The sequence below is a fragment of the Amia ocellicauda genome, chromosome 1, assembly GCF_036373705.1.
Source record: "Amia ocellicauda isolate fAmiCal2 chromosome 1, fAmiCal2.hap1, whole genome shotgun sequence".
In the NCBI taxonomy this organism is placed as follows: domain Eukaryota; kingdom Metazoa; phylum Chordata; class Actinopteri; order Amiiformes; family Amiidae; genus Amia; species Amia ocellicauda.
The window spans coordinates 9,027,955-9,053,396 of NC_089850.1; the positions used below are offsets into that span (position 1 = coordinate 9,027,955).

The window sequence follows — 25,442 nt, forward strand, 5'->3', positions numbered from 1 at the left end:
TAGTGGTTTTCTTGCATCTTTTGATGGTTTTACATCACGTTAGAAGCCGCCGCCCCCCCCCCCCCCACACTTTTTTTTTTTTTTTTTGAATCTGTGTAGGTTTACTTCCTTCCTGGATTTTTAAATGGTCCTGTCACAAGCTCCTTGTAGACTGAATTATTAAAAACTCCATTAAATGCCCATATTATATGCGTGAGGTCATGTTTAACGGGTAAATTTCCTTGTATTTAATTGAATAAAGTGTTTTACTTGAAAATGCAGAAAGTGGTATATTGTAATTTTTTCTAAATATTTTTTTTTCTTTCTGTGATGCAGAGAACTGGTGACTTAACAGATTTTATTAGTGAAAGATCAGTAACTGGTTATTTAGTTTTATCCATTGCACATTTCAAACTGATTCAATGCGAATTGGGGATCCTGAGTAATTGTGTACACGTACATAGATATATTTTTTAAAGTGAGTTAGTGAGCTTTTTATATGCATGTAACATAAAGATCTATACACATGCAATTTGTGTAGAAAAACATTTATCACAAACTGGTACCTGCCACATAAAAACCTTGGTACCTTTGTCACCGTAGTATCTTCAGACTAAATAGTTTTTGAGTCTCACCTCATGAAAATGCTAAGGTGTCAAAACATGAAATCATGCATTTGAGTAAAGATGAGTTCATGCAATGTTTTCAAATTTCTTAAGCTTCCTAATGTAAGGCTTAATGTTTTTGTTTGAACTTTACTGGTTCAGAATTAGTGCTTTCCCTCTAGTGGGCATTTATTGTATTTATGCTATAGAAAGTAAACCTGGATTATAATGGATGTTTCAGACTTCAGTTCTAAATTGTATGTGGCAAATTTAACTTCAGTTGAGTTATTTTCACAAATTAGTTCTCAAGCTAATTTTCCTACCAAGTTTTATTATAGACACTTAAATCTATCGTGTAGTTACTAGTTTAATGCTTACTTGTGTCTTGAGTAAATAGATAATTTAATTGATTTAATTGATAACCAGTTGTGAGTATGTTGGGTTATGTAATGTATATAAGAGAGATTAATAATACTGCAAAATAAAATGTAAGCTGCCAGTGGTGGAGTGTTTAAGGAAGAAGGCAAGACCAGAATGATGACTAAATGATTCAAGCACCAGGTTAACTTTTTTTTTTCCCACAATGTGCTTTTGAGATCTTTGTAATATTTAAAAATTGCTTTGAAACAAGTATATTCATTCTAATGATTAATTCCAGCATTAAACAATCTGCAAATCCAGAATAACAGTCCAAGAATAACAAAAACTAATTGAAAGCATTTTTAATATTCAACAATTTGGGGCATGGGTTGCAAGGAAGTTTGTATACTGTATACATTTTCATTCAATTATTTGTCTCTTAACTCTATGCCTAATGAATAGAAGTCTGCTATAAATAATAGCACACGTTCCCACGCAATTATCTCTGACCAGCACAGCTGCCATTTCTCATTCAGGGAATTGTTTACTGATAATGTTTCTGACTGGCCTCTTAGCTTGGTGGGCCGTTGAAGAAAACTTAATCCCCCGGACAAAGGAATAGTTGTCAGGTTTCTGTAAACACAGCTATGAAGTTCATTTGTGTATTGCTTCAGGATCCAAAGGGTACTCCTTGCTGTTGTGTTGTACTAAAGCATTCTGACGGTAAGTGACACTTATTTCTGTGTCTCATTAATTATTTGAAGTTATTAATGTAAACAAATGCATGGTACTGCTTTGAATTTACTAACAGCATAGGACTATCAGTTAAGTTTCTTAAGCCTTCAGTGATCTGCAGATGGGTGAGAGATTTCCACCACAAATTTGTTTTAAGGGTAATTTGCAATCTGATTATGTAATACTTTTATGTGGTCATGTTTAAAAATAGCTTTATTTTATTAGCATATTTTTTATAGCTGTTAGGTGGTATGAAAGAAATACGTTTATGGAGGCTACATTTGGACTTATTTAGTCTTTATTGTGGATAAAATTGAAGACTTCTCTGAAAGTTAAAGTTAATAATTAGGTATAATTCCTGATGAATGTAGTAAGTACAGTAGAACTTTTGTGTAGTTTTCTTTAAAACCAGCTGATGATATATATAATTAAAATTTAATATTTTTGGAACAGTGTGCATTGCATATAATTCATTTTCTACTTCAGTTCCACAAGTTGTAGCACTAGCTGTTAATGAAGCTAAATGAGAGAGCTGTCTGAAATATTTTCTATAGGACCCGTAGTTCTAATTCAATTGTGATGACATCCCCATACAAATCTATTAGCACTAGCACTTGCCAATGTGTACATTTATATCATTAGATTAATGGGCATTGGAGATGTGATTTTATGTCAGTCAGTTTTGGTAATAAATAGTGGGGCAAGGTGTACATTTATTTATAATTGGTGTCTTTTGTAAAGGACGGGGTGCATAGGTTTTGGACAGCCAGTCCACAGAATGCAATTAACTGTTCAGTCAGCAGCAATCTATACAGTTTGTGTAGGTGGAATCAGTTTAATACATACAGTTTTATTGTTTAAAATAACTGGATCATATAATAGTATTAATTCAAATTAATGATGTGAATAGTTTTGACTCAAACCATATGTATAGAAAGAAAGCCGTTTCAAACCTACTAGTTTCTGTCTTATTCCTTTTTCTCAATAAGGGAAAACATACTGGTATACTAGTATGTAAAAAGTTAAAATTACTTCAGTTCCTCGAGGAATGGATGCAGTGTGCCAAATCAGCATTGACTAAATGATGCTTTTCATTGATTCATTGCTATCATTTATCTTGCAATGCATTGTGCAGCTGTTTGGGTACCTTATCCATCACCTCGAGGTCACCGTTGAAGCTGACAGTAACAACAATATATCATTGCTTGCCTTCATGCAGAAAGAGTGGAACTGTCTAAAACTGTTAAGACATTACCCCAAATTCCTGTAATATGTGTATTTTGGAATATATTCTTTACATCTAGTCCTTACAAAATATGAGGCTACTTCTTTGAGCAAATGTATTGATTATACATTGACATATTGTGTACTCTGCAGTAAACAGTGCCATAATGTTGCGAAGATACTAGCTAATGGAAAGACAAAAATAAATTTAAAAAATACCTGGTACCTTTCTATTTGGGGAAAGCCAGTGCAGTTCTTTTCTGTTTAGGGTTACATGTAATACATACAAATATTTTTCTATATAAAAAATATTACTCAAAAAGCAGATTCATAATGGGCAGTCTGATTCAATAGGAAATTGCTTAGGGATTCCTGAGACTTGATTAAGTGTTGCTGAGAAAGCTGTTACACTACCTGAACATGTTGGTTCTTTAACACAGGAGTCAGTGGCCTCTAAGCCTTCATGATGAGAGGAGATCTGCTGTTACTTGACGGCCTCATTAGCGTGCTGTGTCTTGCTCTGCTGAGCTCTGCTCATTCTCAACACATCGCCGACGAGCCCTGCTCCGTGCAGATCCTCGTGCCAGGCCTCAAAGGTATCGATGAAATCCAGCCTGCATTCTAATACAAGTGTAAGCCATGGGATCACTACTTGTGAATGCCAAGGAAACAGATCAAGTGTCGATGATGGGAAGATCTAGTCCAGACCATTGCTTGGCATGTTTTCTTGTAAGCCAGGGATGTCCAGCCTGTGTCTGTGTAAGATAGTTTGTGTACCAACTAAGCTCTCAATTATATAGGCTTAAGAGAACCTGTATTTGAAGCTTTTGCTTGACTTTTTACACTGTACACTGTAAAATTACTGTCGAAAATCTGCAACTGAAGACCTTAGAAGTGAAAAATGCATTTTGCTTTTTATAATGTATTTTGTAATCCCATGATTAATTGAACTATGTACAATGTATTTTCTTATAACTGAAACAAAAGTGACGTACTTATAAACATGATACAAATACAACATACATGCACCATTTCAAAACATTGCTTCCATTCTTTATAAACTGTATAATGTATAGTGTGGATTGAAGTGCTTCCTCACAGCCCAGTCCTGACATTTAATTGTCTTTAATAAATTAAAAGTACACAAATTCATAGTCAATTGTAAGGTGTTTTTGTGTATAGAAAAAAATGGTTTATACACAGACTCTTATAGCTATACTGACTGTATTGAACTTATCCTTTTGTTTTCAATCTGGGAAATTGCTCTATGCTTAACCAAAATAAAATGTATCGACTGATGGCTTGATACATCGCTTCATTCTAAACTCAGACGCTCCCATCTTTTACAGGAGACGCAGGAGAAAAGGGGGAGAAGGGAGCGCCAGGGAGGCCGGGAAGAGCAGGACCTCCTGGAGATATTGGTACTTTTGCAAAAAATATTCTTGTGTGTTATGTTACCGATTAGAACTGAATGCATCTGTGCAGATACAGGAATATTGCCTCTGTAAATCATGTCCAGAGTAAAAAGCAATACCGGATTATTCACTTCACAAGCAATGGTGGTGAGAGCAATGTTGCACACAGTTCTGAGTCATGATATTAAAAGAATACATAAACAATTATTCACTCCTTGTCCTGTGGAGCTGTGCGGTCTTCCCATCATTTAATTAAATCAATGATGTCATTAACTTTAATAGGAGAGGGCATCAGTTGTGGTTTAAACCAGAAATAAAGGTTTGAAACTTGCTTATTTTCCCCCACCCCCCGTTTGAACTGCTTATCTGACATAGAAACAAACAAACAAAGTGATTGAATGTCTGACCTTAGGCCAGCGCATTATGGGATGCTCACTTGTTAGGAGTTCCAGAAGTATGGAGTGTTTACTCCAAGATAGCCGGGTCACACAGCAGAGAGGAAACCAGAGGGACCTTGAGAAACTATTAATGAAGTGTATGGCTTGTGTTTATAACACTGGTGGAACAATAGACATGTGTTGAACTCAATGATAGCCTTCTGTGGGAGACGCAGAATGAGATAATTTGATGGTCCGGCACTTCTGACCAACCCTATGTCAATTAGAAGCACATAAGTTAAGTTAAGTACCTTTCCGTCTATGTGAATTATTTTTCCCTTTGCAGCTCAGTTTTGTCTTGTTTGACTTGGACCCTATTTAATTGCTTCACGTGCAATATACAGTACTGTGCAAAAGTTTTAGGCAGGTGTGAAAAATGCTGTAAAGTAATGCTTTCAAAATAGACATGTTAATAGATTATATTTATCAATTAACTAAATGCAAAGTGAACAGAAGAAAAATCTAAATCAAATCAATATTTGGTGTGACCAGGGATTTTGTAGGCATATAGTCAGGTGTATGATTAAACAATTATACCAAACAGGTGCTAATGATCATCAATTCAATATGTAGGTTGAAACACAATCATGAACTGAAACAGAAACAGCTGTGTAGGAGGAATAAAACTGGGTGAGGACCAGCCAGACTCAGCTAACAAGGTGAGGCTGCTGAAGACAGTTTACTGTCAAAAGTCAAACGCCATGGCAAGACTGAGCACAGCAACAACACACAAGGTAGTTATACTGCATCAGCAAGGTCTCTCCCAGGCAGACTTTTCAAGGCAGACAGGGGTTTCCATATGTGCTGTCCAAGCTCCTTTGAAGAAGCACAAAGAAACGGGCAACGTTGAGGACCGTAGACGTAGTGGTCGGCCAAGGAAACTTACTGCAGCAGATGAAAGACACATCATGCTGACTTCCCTGATGTCCAGCAGTGCCATGAGCTCAGAATGGGCAGAAAACAGTGGGACCCTGGTACACCCATCTACTGTCCGGAGAAGTCTGGTCTGAATTGGCCTTCATGGAAGACTTGCGGCCAAAAAGCCATACCTCCGACGTGGAAACAAGGCCAAGCGACTCAACTATGCATGAAAACGCAGGAACTGGGGTGCAGAACAATGGCAGCAGGTGCTCTGAACTGATGAGTCAAAATGTGAAATATTTGTCTGAAGCAGAAGGCAGTTTGTTCGCTGAAGGGCTGCAGAGTGGTACACAAATGAGTGTCTGCAGGCAACAGTGAAGCATGGTGGAGGTTCCTTGCAAGTTTGGGGCTGCATTTCTGCAAATGGAGTTGGGGATTTGGTCAGAATTAATGTTCTCCTCATTGCTGAGAAGTGCAGGCAGATACTTATCCATCATGCAATACCATCAGGGAGGCATCTGATTGGCCCCAAATTTATTCTGCAGCATGACAACCACCCCAAACATACAGCGACATTCATTAAGAACTATCTTCAGCGTAAAGAAGAACAAGGAGTCCTGGAAGTGATGGTGGGATTACATGAAGAGAGAGAAGCAACTGAGGCTGCCTAAATCCACAGAAGAACTGTGGTTAGTTGTCCAAGATGTTTGTTCCAACCTACCTGCTGAGTTCCTTCAAAAACTGTGTGCAAGTGTACCTAGAAGAATTGATGCTGTTTTGAAGGCAAAGGGTGGTCACACCAAATATGGATTTGATGTAGATTTTTCTTCTGTTTGCATTCTCACTTTGCATTTAGTTAATTGATAAATATAATCTATTAACATGTCTATTTTTGAAAGCATTCTTACTTTACAGCATTTTTTCACACCTGCCTACACAGTACTATAGTATACTATATATATATATATATATATATATATATATATATATATATATATATATATATATATATATATATATATATATATATATATATATATATATATATATATATATATATATAATGTGTGTATTTGCCCATTTTTTTATTTATATTTCTCTAGGAAATGTATTTTGTACCACTCAATTGTACAGACTCTTTCTATGAGAGAAGTTATATGCAAAAGCTATTTGCAAAGTTAGATTTGTAGCAGGAATTTAATTAATATAAATATGACATTACATTATTTGTCATTTAGCAGACGCTCTTATCCAGGGTGACTTACATTTGTACCCATTTATACAGCTGGGCATTTTACTGGAGCAATCTAAGTGAAGTACCTTGCTCAAGGGTACAACAGCACTGCCCCACCCAGGACCCCTACCAGTTATGAGTCCAGAGCCCTAACCACTACTCCACAGTGCTGCCTAAAATAAATAACTGATGTTCTCAATCAATAATACTTAAATGTAAAATTATCTGTACAGCATTTGTGGTATAGTGTGTTTTGCCATGTTGTCATCAGGACCCAGGTTGAATAGCTGCCCATGACTCAGAACAGCAGCCTCTTAAATAAATAAGTAGTCCATACTTAATACTGCCAACACCTTAAAGTTCTCCAATTCCTCTGCAATCCAGAGGGCCTGGGGATAGCATTATACTGGCATCTAGTGGAGAAGAATACAAATATCACTTTCACTACACAACATGGCAAACAATTCTATTAGTCACCTGTTGTAAAATCTATTTATTTAATTTCAAAGCAATTTATAGTAATATTAATAGTATACACATTGAATTAGAGGTCTTATATTTCTTTGTACATTTTGTTACTACAGGAAATCCTGGGCTTAAGGGACAGAAAGGTCTAATGGGACGTCATGGGAAAGTGGGCCCCATTGGTTTGAAAGGTAAAGTAAAAGAAAGAAATAGATACTGATTTATAATAATAATATAATAACTAACAAAAGTCTAACCTAACAAAAGTGTTATTCCTAAATCTCAGGTAATTGGCATGTGTGTCTTCAGCAATGTAATCATATTGCAATGTGCTGTTCCTGTTTCATTCACCAGGTGATAAAGGAGATATGGGACATGCTGGACCACAAGGACCTAATGGAGACCCAGGTATTGTATTTGTGTCTAATACTTTTTCTCATTTACTTGTATCTTGCTTGTGTATTTTCATCAGAAGATGTGCAGTTGCTTATTTAACCTGTCACCTATACACAGTTGAAACAGCTTTCTGCCCTGAAAGAGATGAAGACTCAGAGTTCTGTATTTTATTATATTGTTATTGTGTTATGAAGTGTTATCTGAAGATTTTGCTAGTAGGTGAAAGAACGGTTTGGGGTAAATAGTTTATTTTTGTCAGTGTTTTACCCTGTTAACCCTACTGATTTTAATTTTGAATATGCAAACAGGCCTACCCTGTGAATGTGCTCCACTCAGGAAGATGATTGGTGAAATGGATATCCTTGTTTCCCATTTAACAAATGAATTAAAATTCATAAAAAATGGTAAGTTGCTAAGACTACTGGTACCTATGTAACTACTTTTTTGCAGTAACATTGTTGACTGTAGGTAACAATACTGGCCTGTGTTTATCATTTAAAACTAATGAAAAGCTATCTTCGTAAGAATATTTTCCCCCAAGCAAGCGTGCTATTTAGATATAAAGATATTCCTTTCAAAAGTCTAAGGAAATGAGAGAGAACTCATTTTCGACAAATTATTTAAAAAAAATATTGATATCATGTGAGGTAATGAGAATATGAATGATTGCCTGAGTTTATGGAACTGCAGCACAGGCTGTTAAATTAAATAGAGATGCATGTGTAACTCAGATTGGGTTCAATTAGCTAAGTGTGATGCCCTTACATTAAGCTGACTGCACATCTCTGAGGTTTGTGATGTTTGTGTGTTTTAGAATGACAGGTTCCAGGAAATCCATTTCATCACATTCAAAATGTCCAAAATCTAACTTGTGGGAAATATTTTGACCGTTTTTATTTTATTTTTGCTGGATACATCTTGACTTACTTGTGTGAATCAATTATTCAGATTTAAAGTAGACCTTGTCATCTTAATCTGGTGAGATAAGGAAATAAGCAACTCCAAAACCCAGAATAGAACATGCAGGAACAGTAGGAGTTGAGTGCTTCCCACTATTCCTAGAAATTAACCCGGATAAAATTATCCAAACATCTTTAACATCATTTATTTATTTTATTTTCTTAAAATGTGCAAAAAAACGGACATACAAAAGTAAAGTGTGATTATAGAAATACAAGTGCTCACTTTCCAGCACTGCCCTCCCCCGCAGCTGTTGCTGGCGTGAAGGAGATGGACAGCAAAATCTACCTGTTGGTCAAGGAGGAGAAGCGCTACTTGGATGCAGAGGTCTACTGCCAAGGGAGAGGAGGACACTTGGCCATGCCCAAGGATGAGGCTGCCAATGGGGTCATTGCCTCCTACATCAGCCAGGCTGGCCTCAACAGGGTGTTTATTGGCATTAATGACCTGGATAGGGAGGGCCACTTTGCCTATGTGGATAGATCCCCCATGACCACCTTCAACAAATGGCGAGGAGGGGAGCCCAACAACGCATATGAAGAAGAGGATTGTGCTGAGATGGTGGCCTCAGGTGGCTGGAATGACGTGGCCTGCCACATCACAATGTATTTCGTTTGTGAATTTGACAAGGACAGCGTATAGACAGAGTAAGGGGTGATTGCCCTCATTTAGAGGACTTCTGCTACCATTCTTTCTGACTCGGACCAGAGGACAGTTTGGGCCACTATATTGCGAAGGACACTAAAACAAGAGAAAAAAGTGCATTCTTATTGGAACTCCATGTGTTTGCGATTTATCATTAGAGAATCTGTGTATCACTGATAAACACTCATTATTATATTATATTTTGTGACATAATTAAAATCATTTGAGTACTTTATTAAAAGGAAACATGATTTGAGAGGTAATTTTTAGTTTAGTTTTGTGTTTTATTGAAAGAGACCAAATGACATTCACTCTCAGAATAATTATGGGTCTATAGTTATGTCTTGCTGCAAATATTCACTCATTGGTGCAGATGTGCAGAGGTTTACACTTCAATATGTGCACTAGTGCATTAAACACTTTCACGAGCAACAGCACACTGCAGTTTGTATTAAGGAAGAAGTATGTTATAATCCCAGATTTAGTTCATTTTCTTACATGTACATGATAATGTGAACCGAATTTAACTTATTTATATGCTATTGCAATCAATGGCATAGATTTAGCTAGGCACGTAGAGACATGTCCCTACCAATGTCAAGGGAACGTTGAATTGTCCCTACCAATAATTGTGATATTTTTTGTATTATTATTTTATTACTTTTTATGTATAAGTTTATTTAAACAGTGGGGGCGGGGGCCGATATTAAAATGCATGCCAGTGGGGCGTGTGTCCTTGGGGGCTCGCTATTGTATTGTTTCACAGCTGCGTCATGATGTGTGTGTGTGTGTGTACGTGCGAGCATGTTTTGTATGGAGGGGAATCCGTGCCAAAATTCAAATATAAATATATATATAACAGGAAATAAATAAATAAAAAAATAAAATACAAAATAAATAAATACAGTTAAAGGGGAAATCTCTCTCTCTCTCTCTCTCTCTCTCTCTCTCTCTCTCTATATATATATATATATATATATATAATCGTATTTTAGTTTTATTTATTTCCCATTTAATGAATGTATTATTTTATTTATTTCGTTATGTATATCGTATTTTATGTATTCTTTTTATTTATTTATATATCAAATAAATAAACTCAACACCTAACATCTGGACACCGCGCTCGCAGCGCTGCTCTTCACTACTGCGCCACCGGAGGCGGTATGTATAATGTGTAATCTGCTTTACATACCCTGTGCACACAAACAAGTGTCCTGATTAAATGCAAAGGTTCAGTCACATACAAGTAGTCTCAGATAGAGTCATAAAATAAGATCATAACACTGGTGGTCTATGGCTCTATAATGTGAATGCACTGTGCAGAGCGCATGACGGGCGCCAGATCCACGTCCTGACCCGCCTGCGACAATACAAGGATGAAAAGGAAATTTAAAAAAAGGAAATAACCAAATCAATAACGAAATAAATAAATAACGGAATAGATCAATAAATATAACTACAGTTAAAAAGGAAATAAATCTATATGTGTATATATATATAAATATATTTATATATATATATATATATATATATATATATATATATATATATATATATATATATATATATATATACATACACTCACCTAAAGGATTATTAGGAACACCATACTAATACTGTGTTTGACCCCCTTTCACCTTCAGAACTGCCTTAATTCTACGTGGCATTGATTCAACAAGGTGCTGAAAGCATTATTTAGAAATGTTGGCCCATATTGATAGGATAGCATTTTGCAGTTGATGGAGATTTGTGGGATGCACATCCAGGGCACGAAGCTCCCGTTCCACCACATCCCAAAGATGCTCTATTGGGTTGAGATCTGGTGACTGTGGGGGCCAGTTTAGTACAGTGAACTCATTGTCATGTTCAAGAAACCAATTTGAAATGATTCAACCTTTGTGACATGGTGCATTATCCTGCTGGAAGTAGCCATCAGAGGATGGGTACATGGTGGTCATAAAGGGACGGACATGGTCAGAAACAATGCTCAGGTAGGCCGTGGCATTTAAACGATGCCCAATTGGCACTAAGGGGCCTAAAGTGTGCCAAGAAAACATCCCCCACACCATTACACCACCACCACCAGCCTGCACAGTGGTAACAAGGCATGATGGATCCATGTTCTCATTCTGTTTACGCCAAATTCTGACTCTACCATCTGAATGTCTCAACAGAAATCGAGACTCATCAGACCAGGCAACATTTTTCCAGTCTTCAACTGTCCAATTTTGGTGAGCTTGTGCAAATTGTAGCCTCTTTTTCCTATTTGTAGTGGAGATGAGTGGTACCCGGTGGGGTCTTCTGCTGTTGTAGCCCATCCGCCTCAAGGTTGTACGTGTTGTGGCTTCACAAATGCTTTGCTGCATACCACGGTTGTAACGAGTGGTTATTTCAGTCAAAGTTGCTCTTCTATCAGCTTGAATCAGTCGGCCCATTCTCCTCTGACCTCTAGCATCAACAAGGCATTTTCGCTCACAGGACTGCCGCATACTGGATGTTTTTCCCTTTTCACACCATTCTTTGTAAACCCTAGAAATGGTTGTGCGTGAAAATCCCAGTAACTGAGCAGATTGTGAAATACTCAGACCGGCCCGTCTGGCACCAACAACCATGCCACACTCAAAATTGCTTAAATCACCTTTCTTTCCCATTCAGACATTCAGTTTGGAGTTCAGGAGATTGTCTTGACCAGGACCACACCCCTAAATGCATTGAAGCAACTGCCATGTGATTGGTTGGTTAGATAATTGCATTAATGAGAACTTGAACAGGTGTTCCTAATAATCCTTTAGGTGAGTGTATATATATATATATATATATATATATATATATATATATACTTCGTATTTTATTTATTTATTTCCTATTTTATTTATGCATTATTTTATTTATTTACTATTTGATGTATTAATTTCCTATTATTTTTATTCATCTGTATTTTAATTTTGGCACAGATTACCCTCCATTGTTTTGATGTATGCCGTGAATTCACTGTCACAATTCGAGAACTCCGCAGCTCCTGCAGTACCGTATACACATGCGCAGTTCTGTCTGCGCGCGCGACACACGTTTGCAATTGTTTTTTCTCACGCACATCAAAATCACGACCCCGCTAGCACCCATGACTACACCCCCCAAAATATTGCGTCACCACCATTGTTCAAACCAAACCTATGCCCTTGATTGCAATACTGATTGATTGATTGATACACCAGAAAAATAAAAATGTTTGTTTCTGGGAAGTACATCTAACACATTAAATCATGTTAACATATATTTAAAGAAATTGAGAGTGTACTGCACATGTGCAAACTGTGCATGTCAGTTTTGGCAAGTTATTTTGTTTAAATGCATACATGAGGGAGATTCTGAATAAGTTGATTTGTGTTTGTCGTGATTTAAAAAATGGGTTATCCCATTTATGCTATGCAAGAACATTTTCAGATAATCATATTCTAAAAAAGCACTTGATCTTATAAACATAAACTCATAGATTATTACCCAATTCTATCATATATGCAACTTTAAACTTTTTAACTTTAAAACTAAAATCGAAAACTTATCAAATAATAGCGGATGTCAAACTCTGGCATGCATGCTCTTTACACTATAGCAACACGTCAGGATCAATCCACGAGTTTAGGAATTTCGCTAGTACCCCTTTAAGGTTGAAGACACTTTCATCACCGTACATGACCTCTCTGACACCGTTTGCTTGACAGTGAACTTTACTCTTCATATTCACAAGATTAGCTGCAGTGATCACAGACTGGAGATACAGTCCTGTGGAAGGGAACAGGTAACAGTATCTTTATTTTTGTCCATTTATATACTGCATGTAAACAAATATAATTGTTTTTGGAATTTGCTAAAACGTGTATAAATGGGATATTCTGTAAGAGTCAAAAGTTATATCATTTCCAATGGATTTTTAAATTAAATCACTTTTGACTCAAATGTTAGTTTAAATAATAGATATAAAAAACCTAAGCTTTTTAATTATTGATTTAAGTTATTGGTTTAATTAAAAGCAATGTAAAGTTTTGCTTCTTACAAAATCTGTAACCATAACTGATTTCTAAAGTTAAAATCCAATCAGTTCTGTTAGTTTAACTGTTATGCTTATATAGGAATAATATCAATTGATATATATATATTTACATATTTTCTTATGTTTGTACTACATATCCAATCTGGAATAATAAGTACAAATACACAAACAAACATGTTTTCTAAATGTTGAAACAAAAACCTGTTAATTGATCAACTATTTCATTTTATTTTGCATATGAGGAACTTTTCAGCTCTTGTGTTTGAAAGAGACTGACTCTTGAATTTCTCAACCACTGGGGCATATCCAGTACCTGCAGATATTTGGTGGTTAGGTGGGAAAGCTGGTGAGGGGCCACTTGGTGTTGTTGCCAGAAAGCTTAATATTGAAGCATTAAAGACAAGAAATGTATCTTTTAACAAAAAACAAACTGTATGTCCTTCATTGGTTTGTTTGATTTGTCATATTGTGGCGCTCTACTGTTAATGATCAACTCATACAAAAAAAACTCTCCTTGTGTAACATCACGCTTAGGGAGGATAGCAGAGCAACCTCCTGTCTCTCCCTATGCACAGTAGAAGTGTGACAGTGCAAGCTGAATTCTCAAGTTAACATTTTATTTTAGCTTTCAATCTGTCTATTCTTTTTTTCTCACTTTTTCCAAAATCACAATTCAGTAGGCAGAATGGCAACTCGGACCCCTGCAAACAAAGCCACTGATCAGCCGCAGTTTCTACATTTAAATAATCTAGCTTGTGAGGCAGCGGGAGGAAAGGTAAGAGAAAATATGTTGAACTTAAAAATGTGCACTACTGTAATGGAAGGTTTATAATGTATTCAATTATTTTTCCAATAAACAATTGTCACTGTTGTTTAACCCAACATTTGTAACATTTACCAGTATTGTGTTTTAGCTAAAGCAGGTATGATGTTTTTATCATAATTTTTTCTACTTTATTAAATATCAAAGTGTGCCTTGTTGGCATGGCAGAGTTCCAATTTAGTTAAGTAGATAAGTAAAATACATGTATAAAACTGATGTAATGGATTAATGTAAAAGTGTAATATTACCAGTGCCTCTATATGATCATATATTATTAAGATTATTAAGCTTTGTTTTTCAGGTTCTTTTTGCTACAGATGAATGGTTTGCATCTGCACAAAACCTTTTAAAGGTAAAAAATACAGAGGTATATGGCTAATTTTGCCAGAGAAGGCCAAGAAAGTGTGCTTTCTGTTGTGTTGAAAGTAACAGCAGGAGTTTAATTGTTTAATTTGAGAACTGTATGTACATCTGAAGCTTAAGTCTCCACAGATATCTATGTTTTGATTATTTCTCTCTTACTTCACTCCTACCATGCACCAAGTACACCAAGTGCTTTCTTCATTGCAATCTACTGTTTGGTTTAGTTATTATGTTTGTTTTTTGCAGTGTCTTTTGCATAGTTATGAATGGTTGTTTTTCATTCAATACAGAGAGAGCCAGTGGAGTTTAAAGTGGATGCTTTCACACAGTTTGGTAAATTGATGGATGGCTGGGAGACAAGGAGAAAGAGAATTCCTGGTACTAAGAACGCTACTGAAACAGGCTTGAAAACTATACAAGAGGCATAACTGTTTTTTGCAATGCTCAGATGAGCTTCTTATTGGTCTATTTAATTATTTTAATTTCCTCCTCAAGATTGTTGTAAAATAATTGTATTAGCAGTCTTTACAGAGGGACACAACTAACAGGATTACAAACACTGTTATAATTAAAAGTAAATGTAAGTAGAAATATACAATAATATACTGCATGCAAATAAAGATAAATATGATGTAGATAAATAAATTATATGATTCTATGATTAATTTAGTGTGACAAATGCCTTAATATCAATGTAGTCTCCCAATGTCTTGACTCTATTAAATCAACTGGAAACTACAGTTTCCAGACTGAATCAGTGATCAACAAACCCTGGAAAAATATCCTTGATATATACTTGATTATTCACCAAATACTTTTGTTTCAAATGGACTGGTCTTGATGAATTCAACTACAACTGTATGCAACCTATGTCAGCAAACAGTGTAGAGTTCCTTTGATTCTTATTACAGCTTTTTAGTCCCTATCCTGTGAAATGCTTCAACTTTTACTGAGGCCAGCAGGTTTGATTGATGGTTTCCTTGCAGCCATGTCATCCACTAATTGCTCGAATCTAATTCTTCTAATAGATTTTGCATAGGTTTTTTAGGGCCCATGATAGCAATAGCCAACTGAGACTTTTAAACTGTATTTCTGACTTACCTGTGTGCATCTGCTAATCAGGTCAGGTCCCACTGTTTTCTTGTGCCAAGACTATTGCACTTTATATCAATATCATATTCGATCTTCTTAGCTAAGGTATATAGAGGTAATCTGTTTACATAACATGAAGATGTAATATTGATTGATCATTCCCTAGTTATTTGAGAAGTCTGTGCTATAGCACCAGTTGTATGTGTTTGTAGATTGCTTTAATACATGGTAGTTTGATTCCCCTGTGATGTTTTCTTTGTCACGTAGGTCACGACTGGTGCATAGTTCAACTGGGTGTCCCTGGAATCGTTCAGGGATTTGATATCGACACATCCTATTTTACAGGAAACTATGCCCCATCTGTCTCCATTCAGGCAGCTTCTTTGAATCAAGGTAGGGGCATAAGCCAGCCTCACTTTGTCTAGAAGCCCTGGAAGAGTTAACATAAAAAATATTCCTATTTAGTTTATTTCAATCCCCCATTAATAAAAACATCTGTATAAAATAAAACAAAACTAGTCAAAATTAAACTCCATTAGAAATGTGCCAAATATCTACATTTACATATGCCAGCAGAGGCCTGTTCTCTTTCTGACCACTGCCATCTTGTTTGTCTGACTAGATGAGATTCCAGCTTTCAAACCTCAAGGGGATCGGACAGGAACAGCTGCTTCAGAAGAAGAGTTTAAAGCTGCTGCAAAGGTAAATCAAATTAATTTCACAATGTGTTTGATTATTTATGTTTTACCTGAGGGAGATAATACCTATTGAAATACAGCAAAACCTTTCATGTATACAGTGAAATAACAGACTGGGATTTAACATAAAACATTGGTTTCCATTCCACCCGAGAGCATTAAAAACTAAAGGATTAAACTAATATATAATCATACAATAAAAAAAGCTTAACAGTTTCGAATTCATACCAGAAATGTGAAAGTCCAATAGGTATTCAAGATTATTGTAGTCTGTCACATCTTATAAAAATAATACGGCATGATTTATTCATATATATTTTTTGTAAATTGTCACCTGGCAGTTGGGAAGTTATTATTTTGATAATTTTGATACAATAAAGAAATCATTTCCCCCCTGGACCATAGTGTACTTTATTCTAAATATACAGAATTATTCACACTCTTCAATTAAAACAATGTTATTCAATTCATTATTCAGCTAAATAAATATTGTTCTTTAAACCACTCTCATTGATCAATTTCATTGCATCAGAGTTTGTTAAACACTGACTGTGCAGTGATACTTTGAAGTAAACTTTAGACTACCACTTCAAATAAATCAATGCAGTTCCGGTCCAGAGTTTACTCACACTGATGTAATAATTATTTTATTGGTTTTATTATTGTGCTCTCATAATATAGTTCATATTACATACATAATACATGATATAGTAATTGACAGCAAGTAAACAGGAAATTATTGCACAGTAACAAGTGTAGGTCTTGAGCACACAAAAGCTTTAAAACATCTGTATAATATCATCAAGGTTCTTTTTCTGAAATATTACTTATCAGAATAAGTTGGAAAATCCGCAATCGTCTGTGTCCTTATCCTTTTATAGCTACACTCTGAATGCTGGGAGGAGCTGGTTCCAGTTTCACAGCTGAAGCCTGGCTATGTTGACACTTGTCATAATTACTTTTCTGTAAACACCCAACAGAGGTTCACTCATATTAGACTCAACATGTATCCAGGTAATGCTACAACATTTCGTTTAGTGGTCATAGTATTAATTAATTAATTAATTAATTAATTAATTAAGTTGAAGCATGTTTTCTATAGAATAGCTCCAATCGGAATCCAGACTAAGAATAAAGGGCGTATAAACCAATTTAATTAATTTGATTTGGCTGAAAAGACCAGGGTCCGGATTAAATCAAAACTTTGACCCACTCGCTAATAGCAAACTACAAACCTGTACATCATTAGAAGAAAGTGGCATCTCACTAAACATTTAGCTGCAACTAAGTACAGTACTGCAGTTTTAGATTAGCGGGTGGGTCAAAGTTTTGATTTAATCCCGGCCCAGTTTTGAGCTGAGTGAAGTGTAAGGTTAATATTTGAATGAGGAAGAGATTTGTTTTTCTTCAAACCCAATACTAGAAAACTGAACCAGAAACACCAACAATATATTTATTTTTTATCAAAAGCATCCTTTGTAATAACCAGTTTCAGGGATAATAAAAGTTGAGTAAGCCTTTTTGTTTACTTTGTAAAATTAATGGCTCAATCATATTTCATGTGTTATATAATTGTGTTTATTGTTTTAGATGGAGGAATTGCACGCCTAAAAGTATATGGCATTGGACAGAGAGATTGGTCTGTAGTATCCTATAATGATCACGTGGACTTGGTAGCACTGACAAATGGAGGAGTGTGTGTGGGATACAGTGATGCTCATTTTGGTCACCCACGCAATATGATAGGTATGCCATTATTACAATATCATTTGCTTCTTAATCATAATACTATGCATGTTAATCAACTTAATGTTTACTATATGGTGTAATAGTATAGGTTTTTATTTACCTGTACCTCTTACTCCTCAACTGGTGCTTAAATCTCTGGCCAAGTACAATTCCACATCTGGGTACATAAGGGAGCTGATTTCCTGCTGTCAGTATAAGACTTTCTGAGAAGCAACATTTTTCTTGCAATGAATTCATAATTCATGATTCTCAGACTACTCAGAACAGTGTTCCTAGAGAAAAATATTAAAAGCCTTTCCAGGACACATTTTAAATTGTAGTCTTTATTTATTGTCTAAATCATCCCCTCTTTCTCCTGCTCACACTTCCTTGAGGAATCTTTTGACATAATAATTATTGTTATATATAATAAATAAAATACATTTGTTAACTTTAGGATTAGGAAGGGCTATAAATATGGGTGATGGCTGGGAGACTGCCAGACGACTTGACCGGCCAGCAATTTTAAAGGTATAAAGTCTTCTCTTTATGTTATTCTGCATACAATATTCAGACAGGTTTTTCACATTTTACCTTTATTTGTTTTACAATGAAAATGCAAATTTCAATATCTTCATGGCACAAAATGACTGTGGATCTGTGGGTATTCTATCTTTCCAAAGCAGAGGATGTTTTTACCAGTTTCAGTCTTCTTACTGCGTTTGCTTGTTTCATATCATATGTATTTTGTGTGATTTCAGTTTCTTCTTAGATGGTTATTGCCCCTAAGGTAAGTATCTGCAATAGTACTCTTACCTCTTTTACATATTCATTGGAGTCTCTGAATCAGATTTTTTCTTCTTCTCTGGATTTATCTTGTGGCACAATAAATTAGTGCTTTTTCTTAAAAAAAAATACATAATTATTCTTTTTATGTCTTGTTCACTATTCCAGGTGGATCATAAAGGTATACTACAAGTGCCGGGCAGCGAATGGGCTGTTTTTAAACTGGGCCACCCTGGTGTGATAAGACATATTGAGATTGATACCAACCACTTTAAAGGTAAAGCAACCAAAAACAAATCAAGAAAACAATACTTACATCACATTAAACAAACAAGCTAAGATTATACAAAAACGGAACACAACTAAATATCCTAATTTGCTGATCCAGATGTATTTGGTCATTGTATTATAGTTGTATGCTCGTGCATAATGGCACACTGCCAATGTGCCAAATCAGACTTCTCAGTGTACTCTCCTTTAAGCTAGGGATGCTGGCTTCCACATATTCTAGTAACCTGTGGCTTTCTCATGCACTGACACAATGTGGTATTTCCACTAATAACATCAAACTACAGGCAGAGCATGGTTTTCCTGCACTGAGAAGTCTGATTGTGGACATTGTTCAGTGTGCCATTATGCAACTGTTTTGGAGAATACAGCAATTACACTATGAACAAATACAAATGAAACCGCATGAAGGGATATTTTGTGCATGTGTGTGTGAACATTTATCCTTTAACATGACGACACTGGCATTTGGGTAGCTGTCTATTTTACTACTCGCATGAAATGTAGCATTCAATTGTCAGCTGAACTGCAACAGTCTGATGGTTGTAGCACTATCCATAAGATAGTTGCATGTGGGTCCATATCTTATAAATATAAAACCTTACCTACTGTAGCACTTAAGCATCTATCTTACAAATCACAACTGTAATTGTTTTAAAATTGATTTTTTGTTTTTCTGTGTCATAAACATTCATTATTTCTCAATGTCATTTTACTTTTTCAATGACATTTATGCATTTGTGATATCATAAAAAAGGGCATTAGGTCATTTTAATATCCCCAGCTTATTACTTTTACTATCACATAACCCATAATTGAATTTTATATAAATTCCCAAGTTCACATCCATATTTTTCTCACAGACCCTCAGTCACTGGTGTTGCTTTTAAGTCTGACACTGAATACCATGAAAAAAATGAAGCTCTTATACATCTAAAGGCAACATTAAATTCTTACACATTCACAATACATAAGTGTTTTTTCACATGACAAGTTCAATTTCTTAATTCTATAAATCTAATTCACATTGTCATGTGTCACCAGTCTCCATTCTACCAATATGCAGACTCGCCGTCAGGGGGGGTCAATGGGTACAGATGACCCCGGGCCCAAGGCCCAGGGGGGCCCATGCAAAGGTCTATGGTTGACCCTTAAATGGGATCAAGTACAACAATTTACTTACTGACTTTTAACACTGAAAATAGAATTGTGAAAATGGTGCGGTCGCAGCACTTGTCCAGTCAGATGTGCAGAACACGCTGTGCACCGAGCGGCTCCTGTGAAGCGGGACTGACCAGCGAGTCAAAATGCCTCAGGTTTTTTTTAAGTCGGAATTTTAAGTCATAGCAATTAGTAACCAGTTCTACTGTTTGACTGAACAATAAAACAGAAGAGTCTTCCTACTTTTTCAGAATAGCGGAACAAAGCCACGCCCCCCACGGTAATACCGATCACCATTCTTCAACGGTATTTCGATACCAAAAATCTGTCACCGTCACAGCTCTATACACTGATACATTTGTATCAAATCAAAATAGTTAAAATGTATAAAACCTTCTGGATAGTGAGCCACATGCTGAAGTAAGAACAACTAGTATGACACTGAAGGCAATGTGACAGAAATGGACTTTTCTTTCTTGTAGGCAAAATAATCAATCACCTGAATAAGGCTGAATCCACACAGACCCTGTGGGACACCAGATAGAGTTGCCTGTCCACAGACCTGCATTGGACATTTCTCTGTCTGTAACAATAAAATATGTAATTGATTGTCCCTTATGAAGAAACATTCAGGTTATGTTACATGGCTTTATACTGGGTTTCCCATTATCTCTAGTCAATACATACCCTCTGAAAGATGTCATACCATCTCTTCTGGCTGGGAGCAGCTCTGTTTCTTGCATCAGCAGGGCAAGCCCCTGTCCTGACAAATCGCCATAGGCGGGACATCCACTCCCCGTCCCCCATGGCCTTGTGTGGTTTGTTTGGACATAATCTAAAGCCAACAGGATGGACATATCAGACTTCCACTCAACAAACCCAGTTAAATAAATCAATAATATCAGCTTGAGTGATTTCACTCATTTTCACACAGTGAAAAAGCAGTGGCCAGTAGTGGGCCCATAACAAGAGACAACAATAGTGTTAGCTAATAGAAAAGCATCTGTCATTACTGCCGTCAGCCATAGTGTAAAGTGGCCAAATGATAAGCTGCCCAGTCTTTGGCAAAATGGGCACTGGCTGTGGTTTCTGTTCCAACAGAGATCTTGATTGCTTAATTGAACCTTAATTGAAGTAATAATTTCTTAATCAGAGCATTTTCATTATTTTAAACAGTAGGGGGTTTAAGTTAAGTATAGAATTGTATGAATAACTTATTAAAGAAGCAACTATTTTTTACACAATTTGAAAAGTACAATCTAAGCCGGTTGTTAATTCAATGGAGTAAGGGAGGGTCCGGTTGAACAGAAAGCAGCAGGTCAGGGCCTAACCGATGAACGGCTGCCCTATGCTCAAACCTGCAGCTCACCAGGCAGCTGCGAATAGATCCAACACGATTCATATTAAAGATGCGACTCGGGTCCGAGACCGGCAGCAGCCAATGAGAGTCCAGCACATCCACGAAAACAAGTTACATTATTTTGAGTATCTGATTTGGACTATTAAGTATTAATTCAGATACCTCAAATAACAATAGTTGTTTTGGGGCATCATGATGCAAAAGACCTAAATTTGGTGAAATCCTGCCTGTTGTTACATGCGAGCAGCCCACCATTTTAAATATTGGTTGGGATTTAAAAAATCACGTTAGCGGGAGTCTAGTGATAATTTGGCCAGAGGGATGGTGGGATGGCTCGCTCACAGAGAGCTGGAGGAGCGGGTGTCGAGTGGACGTGCATTGTCAGCCGAAAGGGATGCAGGTGGTGGTTCGAGCCAAAAGCAAAGGCCCGGGACAGTGCGAGCAGGACTTATACAGCGCAGTGCAATGACGGTCGCTGCTTCAGATCGTCCTGCAAATAAAATCACTTTGGTCTGGATATCAAGTCACACATTGCCGGGCCAGATCATCACCCTGATGCTCTCCAGCTGAGCTACTCCGGCAACGGTGCATTAATGCGGAAGAGCTATTAACTGTGCACTGTTTCTGCTGTCACTCATCTCATGCAATGGTGTGTTTATCTGAGCGCTGTGACGCGCTGTACCAGGAACTACATGTTTCTAAATCTCATCTTGTGTGGGGTTTCATTGTTTCTGTAGACGATTACACTAAACGCTGAAGTATATCTGTCAGCCAATAAGTGCACTGGACACCGCCCACTGGCTGTGATTGACAGAGCGGGTTTGTATGACGTAATTCACTGGTAAAATGATCGAACGCAGAAATACACCGTGTTCGTGCAAAAATGAATTTTCTACACTTGTGGTTTTTATTTTACACTACAGGAATAAATAACTAAACAAATGTTGAAATTCGAGGGTTCGAACACCGGCAGTGTGTTACTTGATATCCAAACCAAAGTGTTTTTATTTGCAGGACGATCTGAAGCAGCGACCATCATTGCACTGCGCTGTATCGCACTGCTCGCACTGTCCCGGGCCTTTGCTTTTGGCTCGAACCACCACCTGCGTCCCTTTCGGCTGACAATGCACGTCTCTCTGTGAGCGAGCCATCCCGCCATCCCTCTGGCCAAATTAAAGCTAGACTCCCGCTCAGCAAAGGCAAACATCTGGAACTCAAAAAAGGGAAAGTAAACGAAAGACGCAGACAGGCAATGGCCACATTTCTTGCCAAGCATGAAGCACCAGGTATGACATGCGAAGGTGAACGTGGTGAAAGTGAGAAGCTGGTAGACTAGCAAATAAACCTTCAGCTCGCTGGCATAACCTTTAAGTAACGTTAGCACGGTCACTTCACTAGATAAGAAACAAACACTGCTTCACTGCCCTTATCAGTAGGGATGGGTACCTAAACCCGGGATTAAACAGGCCCGCTGCTAAATTATTACAGACTGCAGTATTGATGAGCTCCGACATTGCTGTTCTTTTGAATGTGTTGGTGTCATTGATAATCGCGCAGCCGCAGTCTCTCTGCTCTGTGTCGGGCTGAGCTGCACACACACTGTGGCGACCAGAGCCCAACAAACCAAATGTGAGACAAAGAGTATGTTTGTGTGGACAATGTGCGACACATTACCAATGCTGAGAAGTAGTCTAAAATTTTGTTATGTCGTCTATCTAACTTAAAAAATAAACATCTCAATTGTATTGACATTTTAGATCTGTTTCCAGTGAGATATTATTCAGTTTATATAGTGACTTTGCTGTTGTAAACATTACTGTTGCTGCTCTAGAAATAACATTCTTTTAAACAATAATATATATTTTTTAAAAGCAATTATTTAGTAATTGATATAAAAATGAACCGATAAGGAGTATCATTAAGAGTAATAGTATTGATAAAATCCCTACTTATAAGGCAATTATATTGGAACCTGCTGGTATTACTAAAGCTTGCAATTAGCAAATTGTTAGGCCTAAAATCAGCAAGAAAATAATCAGACTAATCCTATGATATCACCCTCTCACTGGACTTGCCATCCTCTCCATTGAGAGAAAACTGGTCCAAAGACTGGACTTCAAGGACATTATCAAAGAAAAGCCAGGCGACTTGCATTTTGGACCTAAGCAGTGAGTGAGTAACACAAGGATGGGTGGGTGGTGATGGTGGTGGACGGTGCTGGAGTGGGTGTGGATGAGGGCAGTGCCGCGGGAAGTAGGGGTTGCTGGTTTATATTTGGCCAAAAATAAAAAAATAAAATAAAAATCATTAAGAGTAAGACAATGTTCTTTATTAGAATATCCAGGTTGGCAGTGAGCACCACGGACAGCATACAAGCACTCCACATAGTCAAAGTGTGTTGCACCCCCCCACCGTGGATGAGGGGGCCCAATTTGAAAAATATTGTCCCCCTGTCCATAAATCCTGATGGCGGCCCTGCCAATATGTATTGATTATTTCTGTGTACTTACTAACATTTAGTGTACATGCTCATGTAGGGAACTTTCCAGACTCCTGTAAAATTGAGGGATGCACCTTGGCACCAGAAGAAGAGAATGAATACATTAGCGTGAAATGGAAAGCAGAGTGGAAGATTCTTCTGCCACCTCAGAAGGTACGATATCCTAAGGATTTCAGAAAACAAGTAACTCTACATAATTAGTAGAACATTTGGTATGTCTTATACACAAGACACAATTCCTCCTCCTCATCATTATCATCATCACAGGCCTAGTGATATTTTCCATAAATTCAGTTTAAATTAGAATATAAAACCTGATGAAAAGCAAAACATATGAGTCTTATAATACATTGGCAAATCCTGGCTGCTAAATTGAGATGCAATTGAAGTGATGAGTTGCAGAGGTTGTTCTGCTGAAGACAGATTACATATTGTGAGTTTCCAAAAATGAAGCTCTTTTTTGACAAAACAAGGAGGAAAGCTAGTGGTTCATGTGCATGAACATGGTTAAATAAACCTCTTACTTATATTTAATGATTTTTTTTTAAATGGTGAGATGCTAACAATCAACTGTAAATAGATTAAGGGCAGAGCTTATATATACATATATATATATATATACATACATGTCGTTTTAATAGTTCCCTGTAGGCTTTGAAAGGAGATGATCATTGGTAGAAAAAAAAACACAAAAATGCTATGCAATCATTATTTATAAAGAGTAAGCAATCTCCCTTCTGTGACTCTCCATTGATATCTGAGTTCTGTGTTCAGTTCCAGCCAAGGTTAAAACTAAAATCACATATGTCACTTTAGCAAAGTCTCCACTGAATTGTTCGAATTCATTTCCATGCTATTTATCTTTTACATCGCCCATCATTAGTTACGTAGTGCATTGTGTTTGGGTGCCAAAATAAAAACATATTTTAGCATTAGTTTCATATAATACCCAGATTAGCCTTGACATGTGTTTGAGGTTTTCCACAATCTTAACACTCCAAAGTAGTTTGTTATTATTAACAATATCACCATTTTTTCTTTTACAGCTCAAACCCCATCACAGACACTTCTTCTCTGCTACCTCAATAGAGCTGACTGAAATTGTCACTCACGTGCGTCTCATTATTGCTCCTGATGGTGGAATAAGCAGGATGCGCCTGTGGGGATTCCCAAGGGCTCTGTCTTCATAAAGCACACGATTTAAGCACCCATTCCTCTTACAAGAAACAAACAGCTAATAAAGGTCATGCTGATTTTCAAACAATTCAATTGA

General features: G+C 36.8%; 1 protein-coding gene across 1 annotated transcript; it reads left to right on the forward strand.

Annotated features, from left to right (window-relative positions):
* The first annotated feature begins 1,546 nt into the window (after nucleotides 1-1,546).
* allc (allantoicase) lies at nucleotides 1,547-25,433 on the forward strand. Its single transcript, XM_066698064.1, has 18 exons — nucleotides 1,547-1,667; nucleotides 3,344-3,499; nucleotides 4,253-4,324; nucleotides 7,435-7,506; nucleotides 7,670-7,723; nucleotides 8,020-8,115; nucleotides 8,922-9,310; nucleotides 13,996-14,145; nucleotides 14,495-14,545; nucleotides 14,847-14,934; nucleotides 15,916-16,041; nucleotides 16,271-16,350; nucleotides 17,228-17,360; nucleotides 17,937-18,092; nucleotides 18,532-18,605; nucleotides 19,029-19,137; nucleotides 24,207-24,322; nucleotides 25,216-25,433. Exons 2-18 carry the CDS (start codon nucleotides 3,367-3,369, stop codon nucleotides 25,357-25,359), a joined length of 2,043 nt encoding a protein of 680 aa, XP_066554161.1. The 5' UTR covers nucleotides 1,547-1,667; nucleotides 3,344-3,366; the 3' UTR covers nucleotides 25,360-25,433.
* Nucleotides 25,434-25,442: the final 9 nt, after the last annotated feature.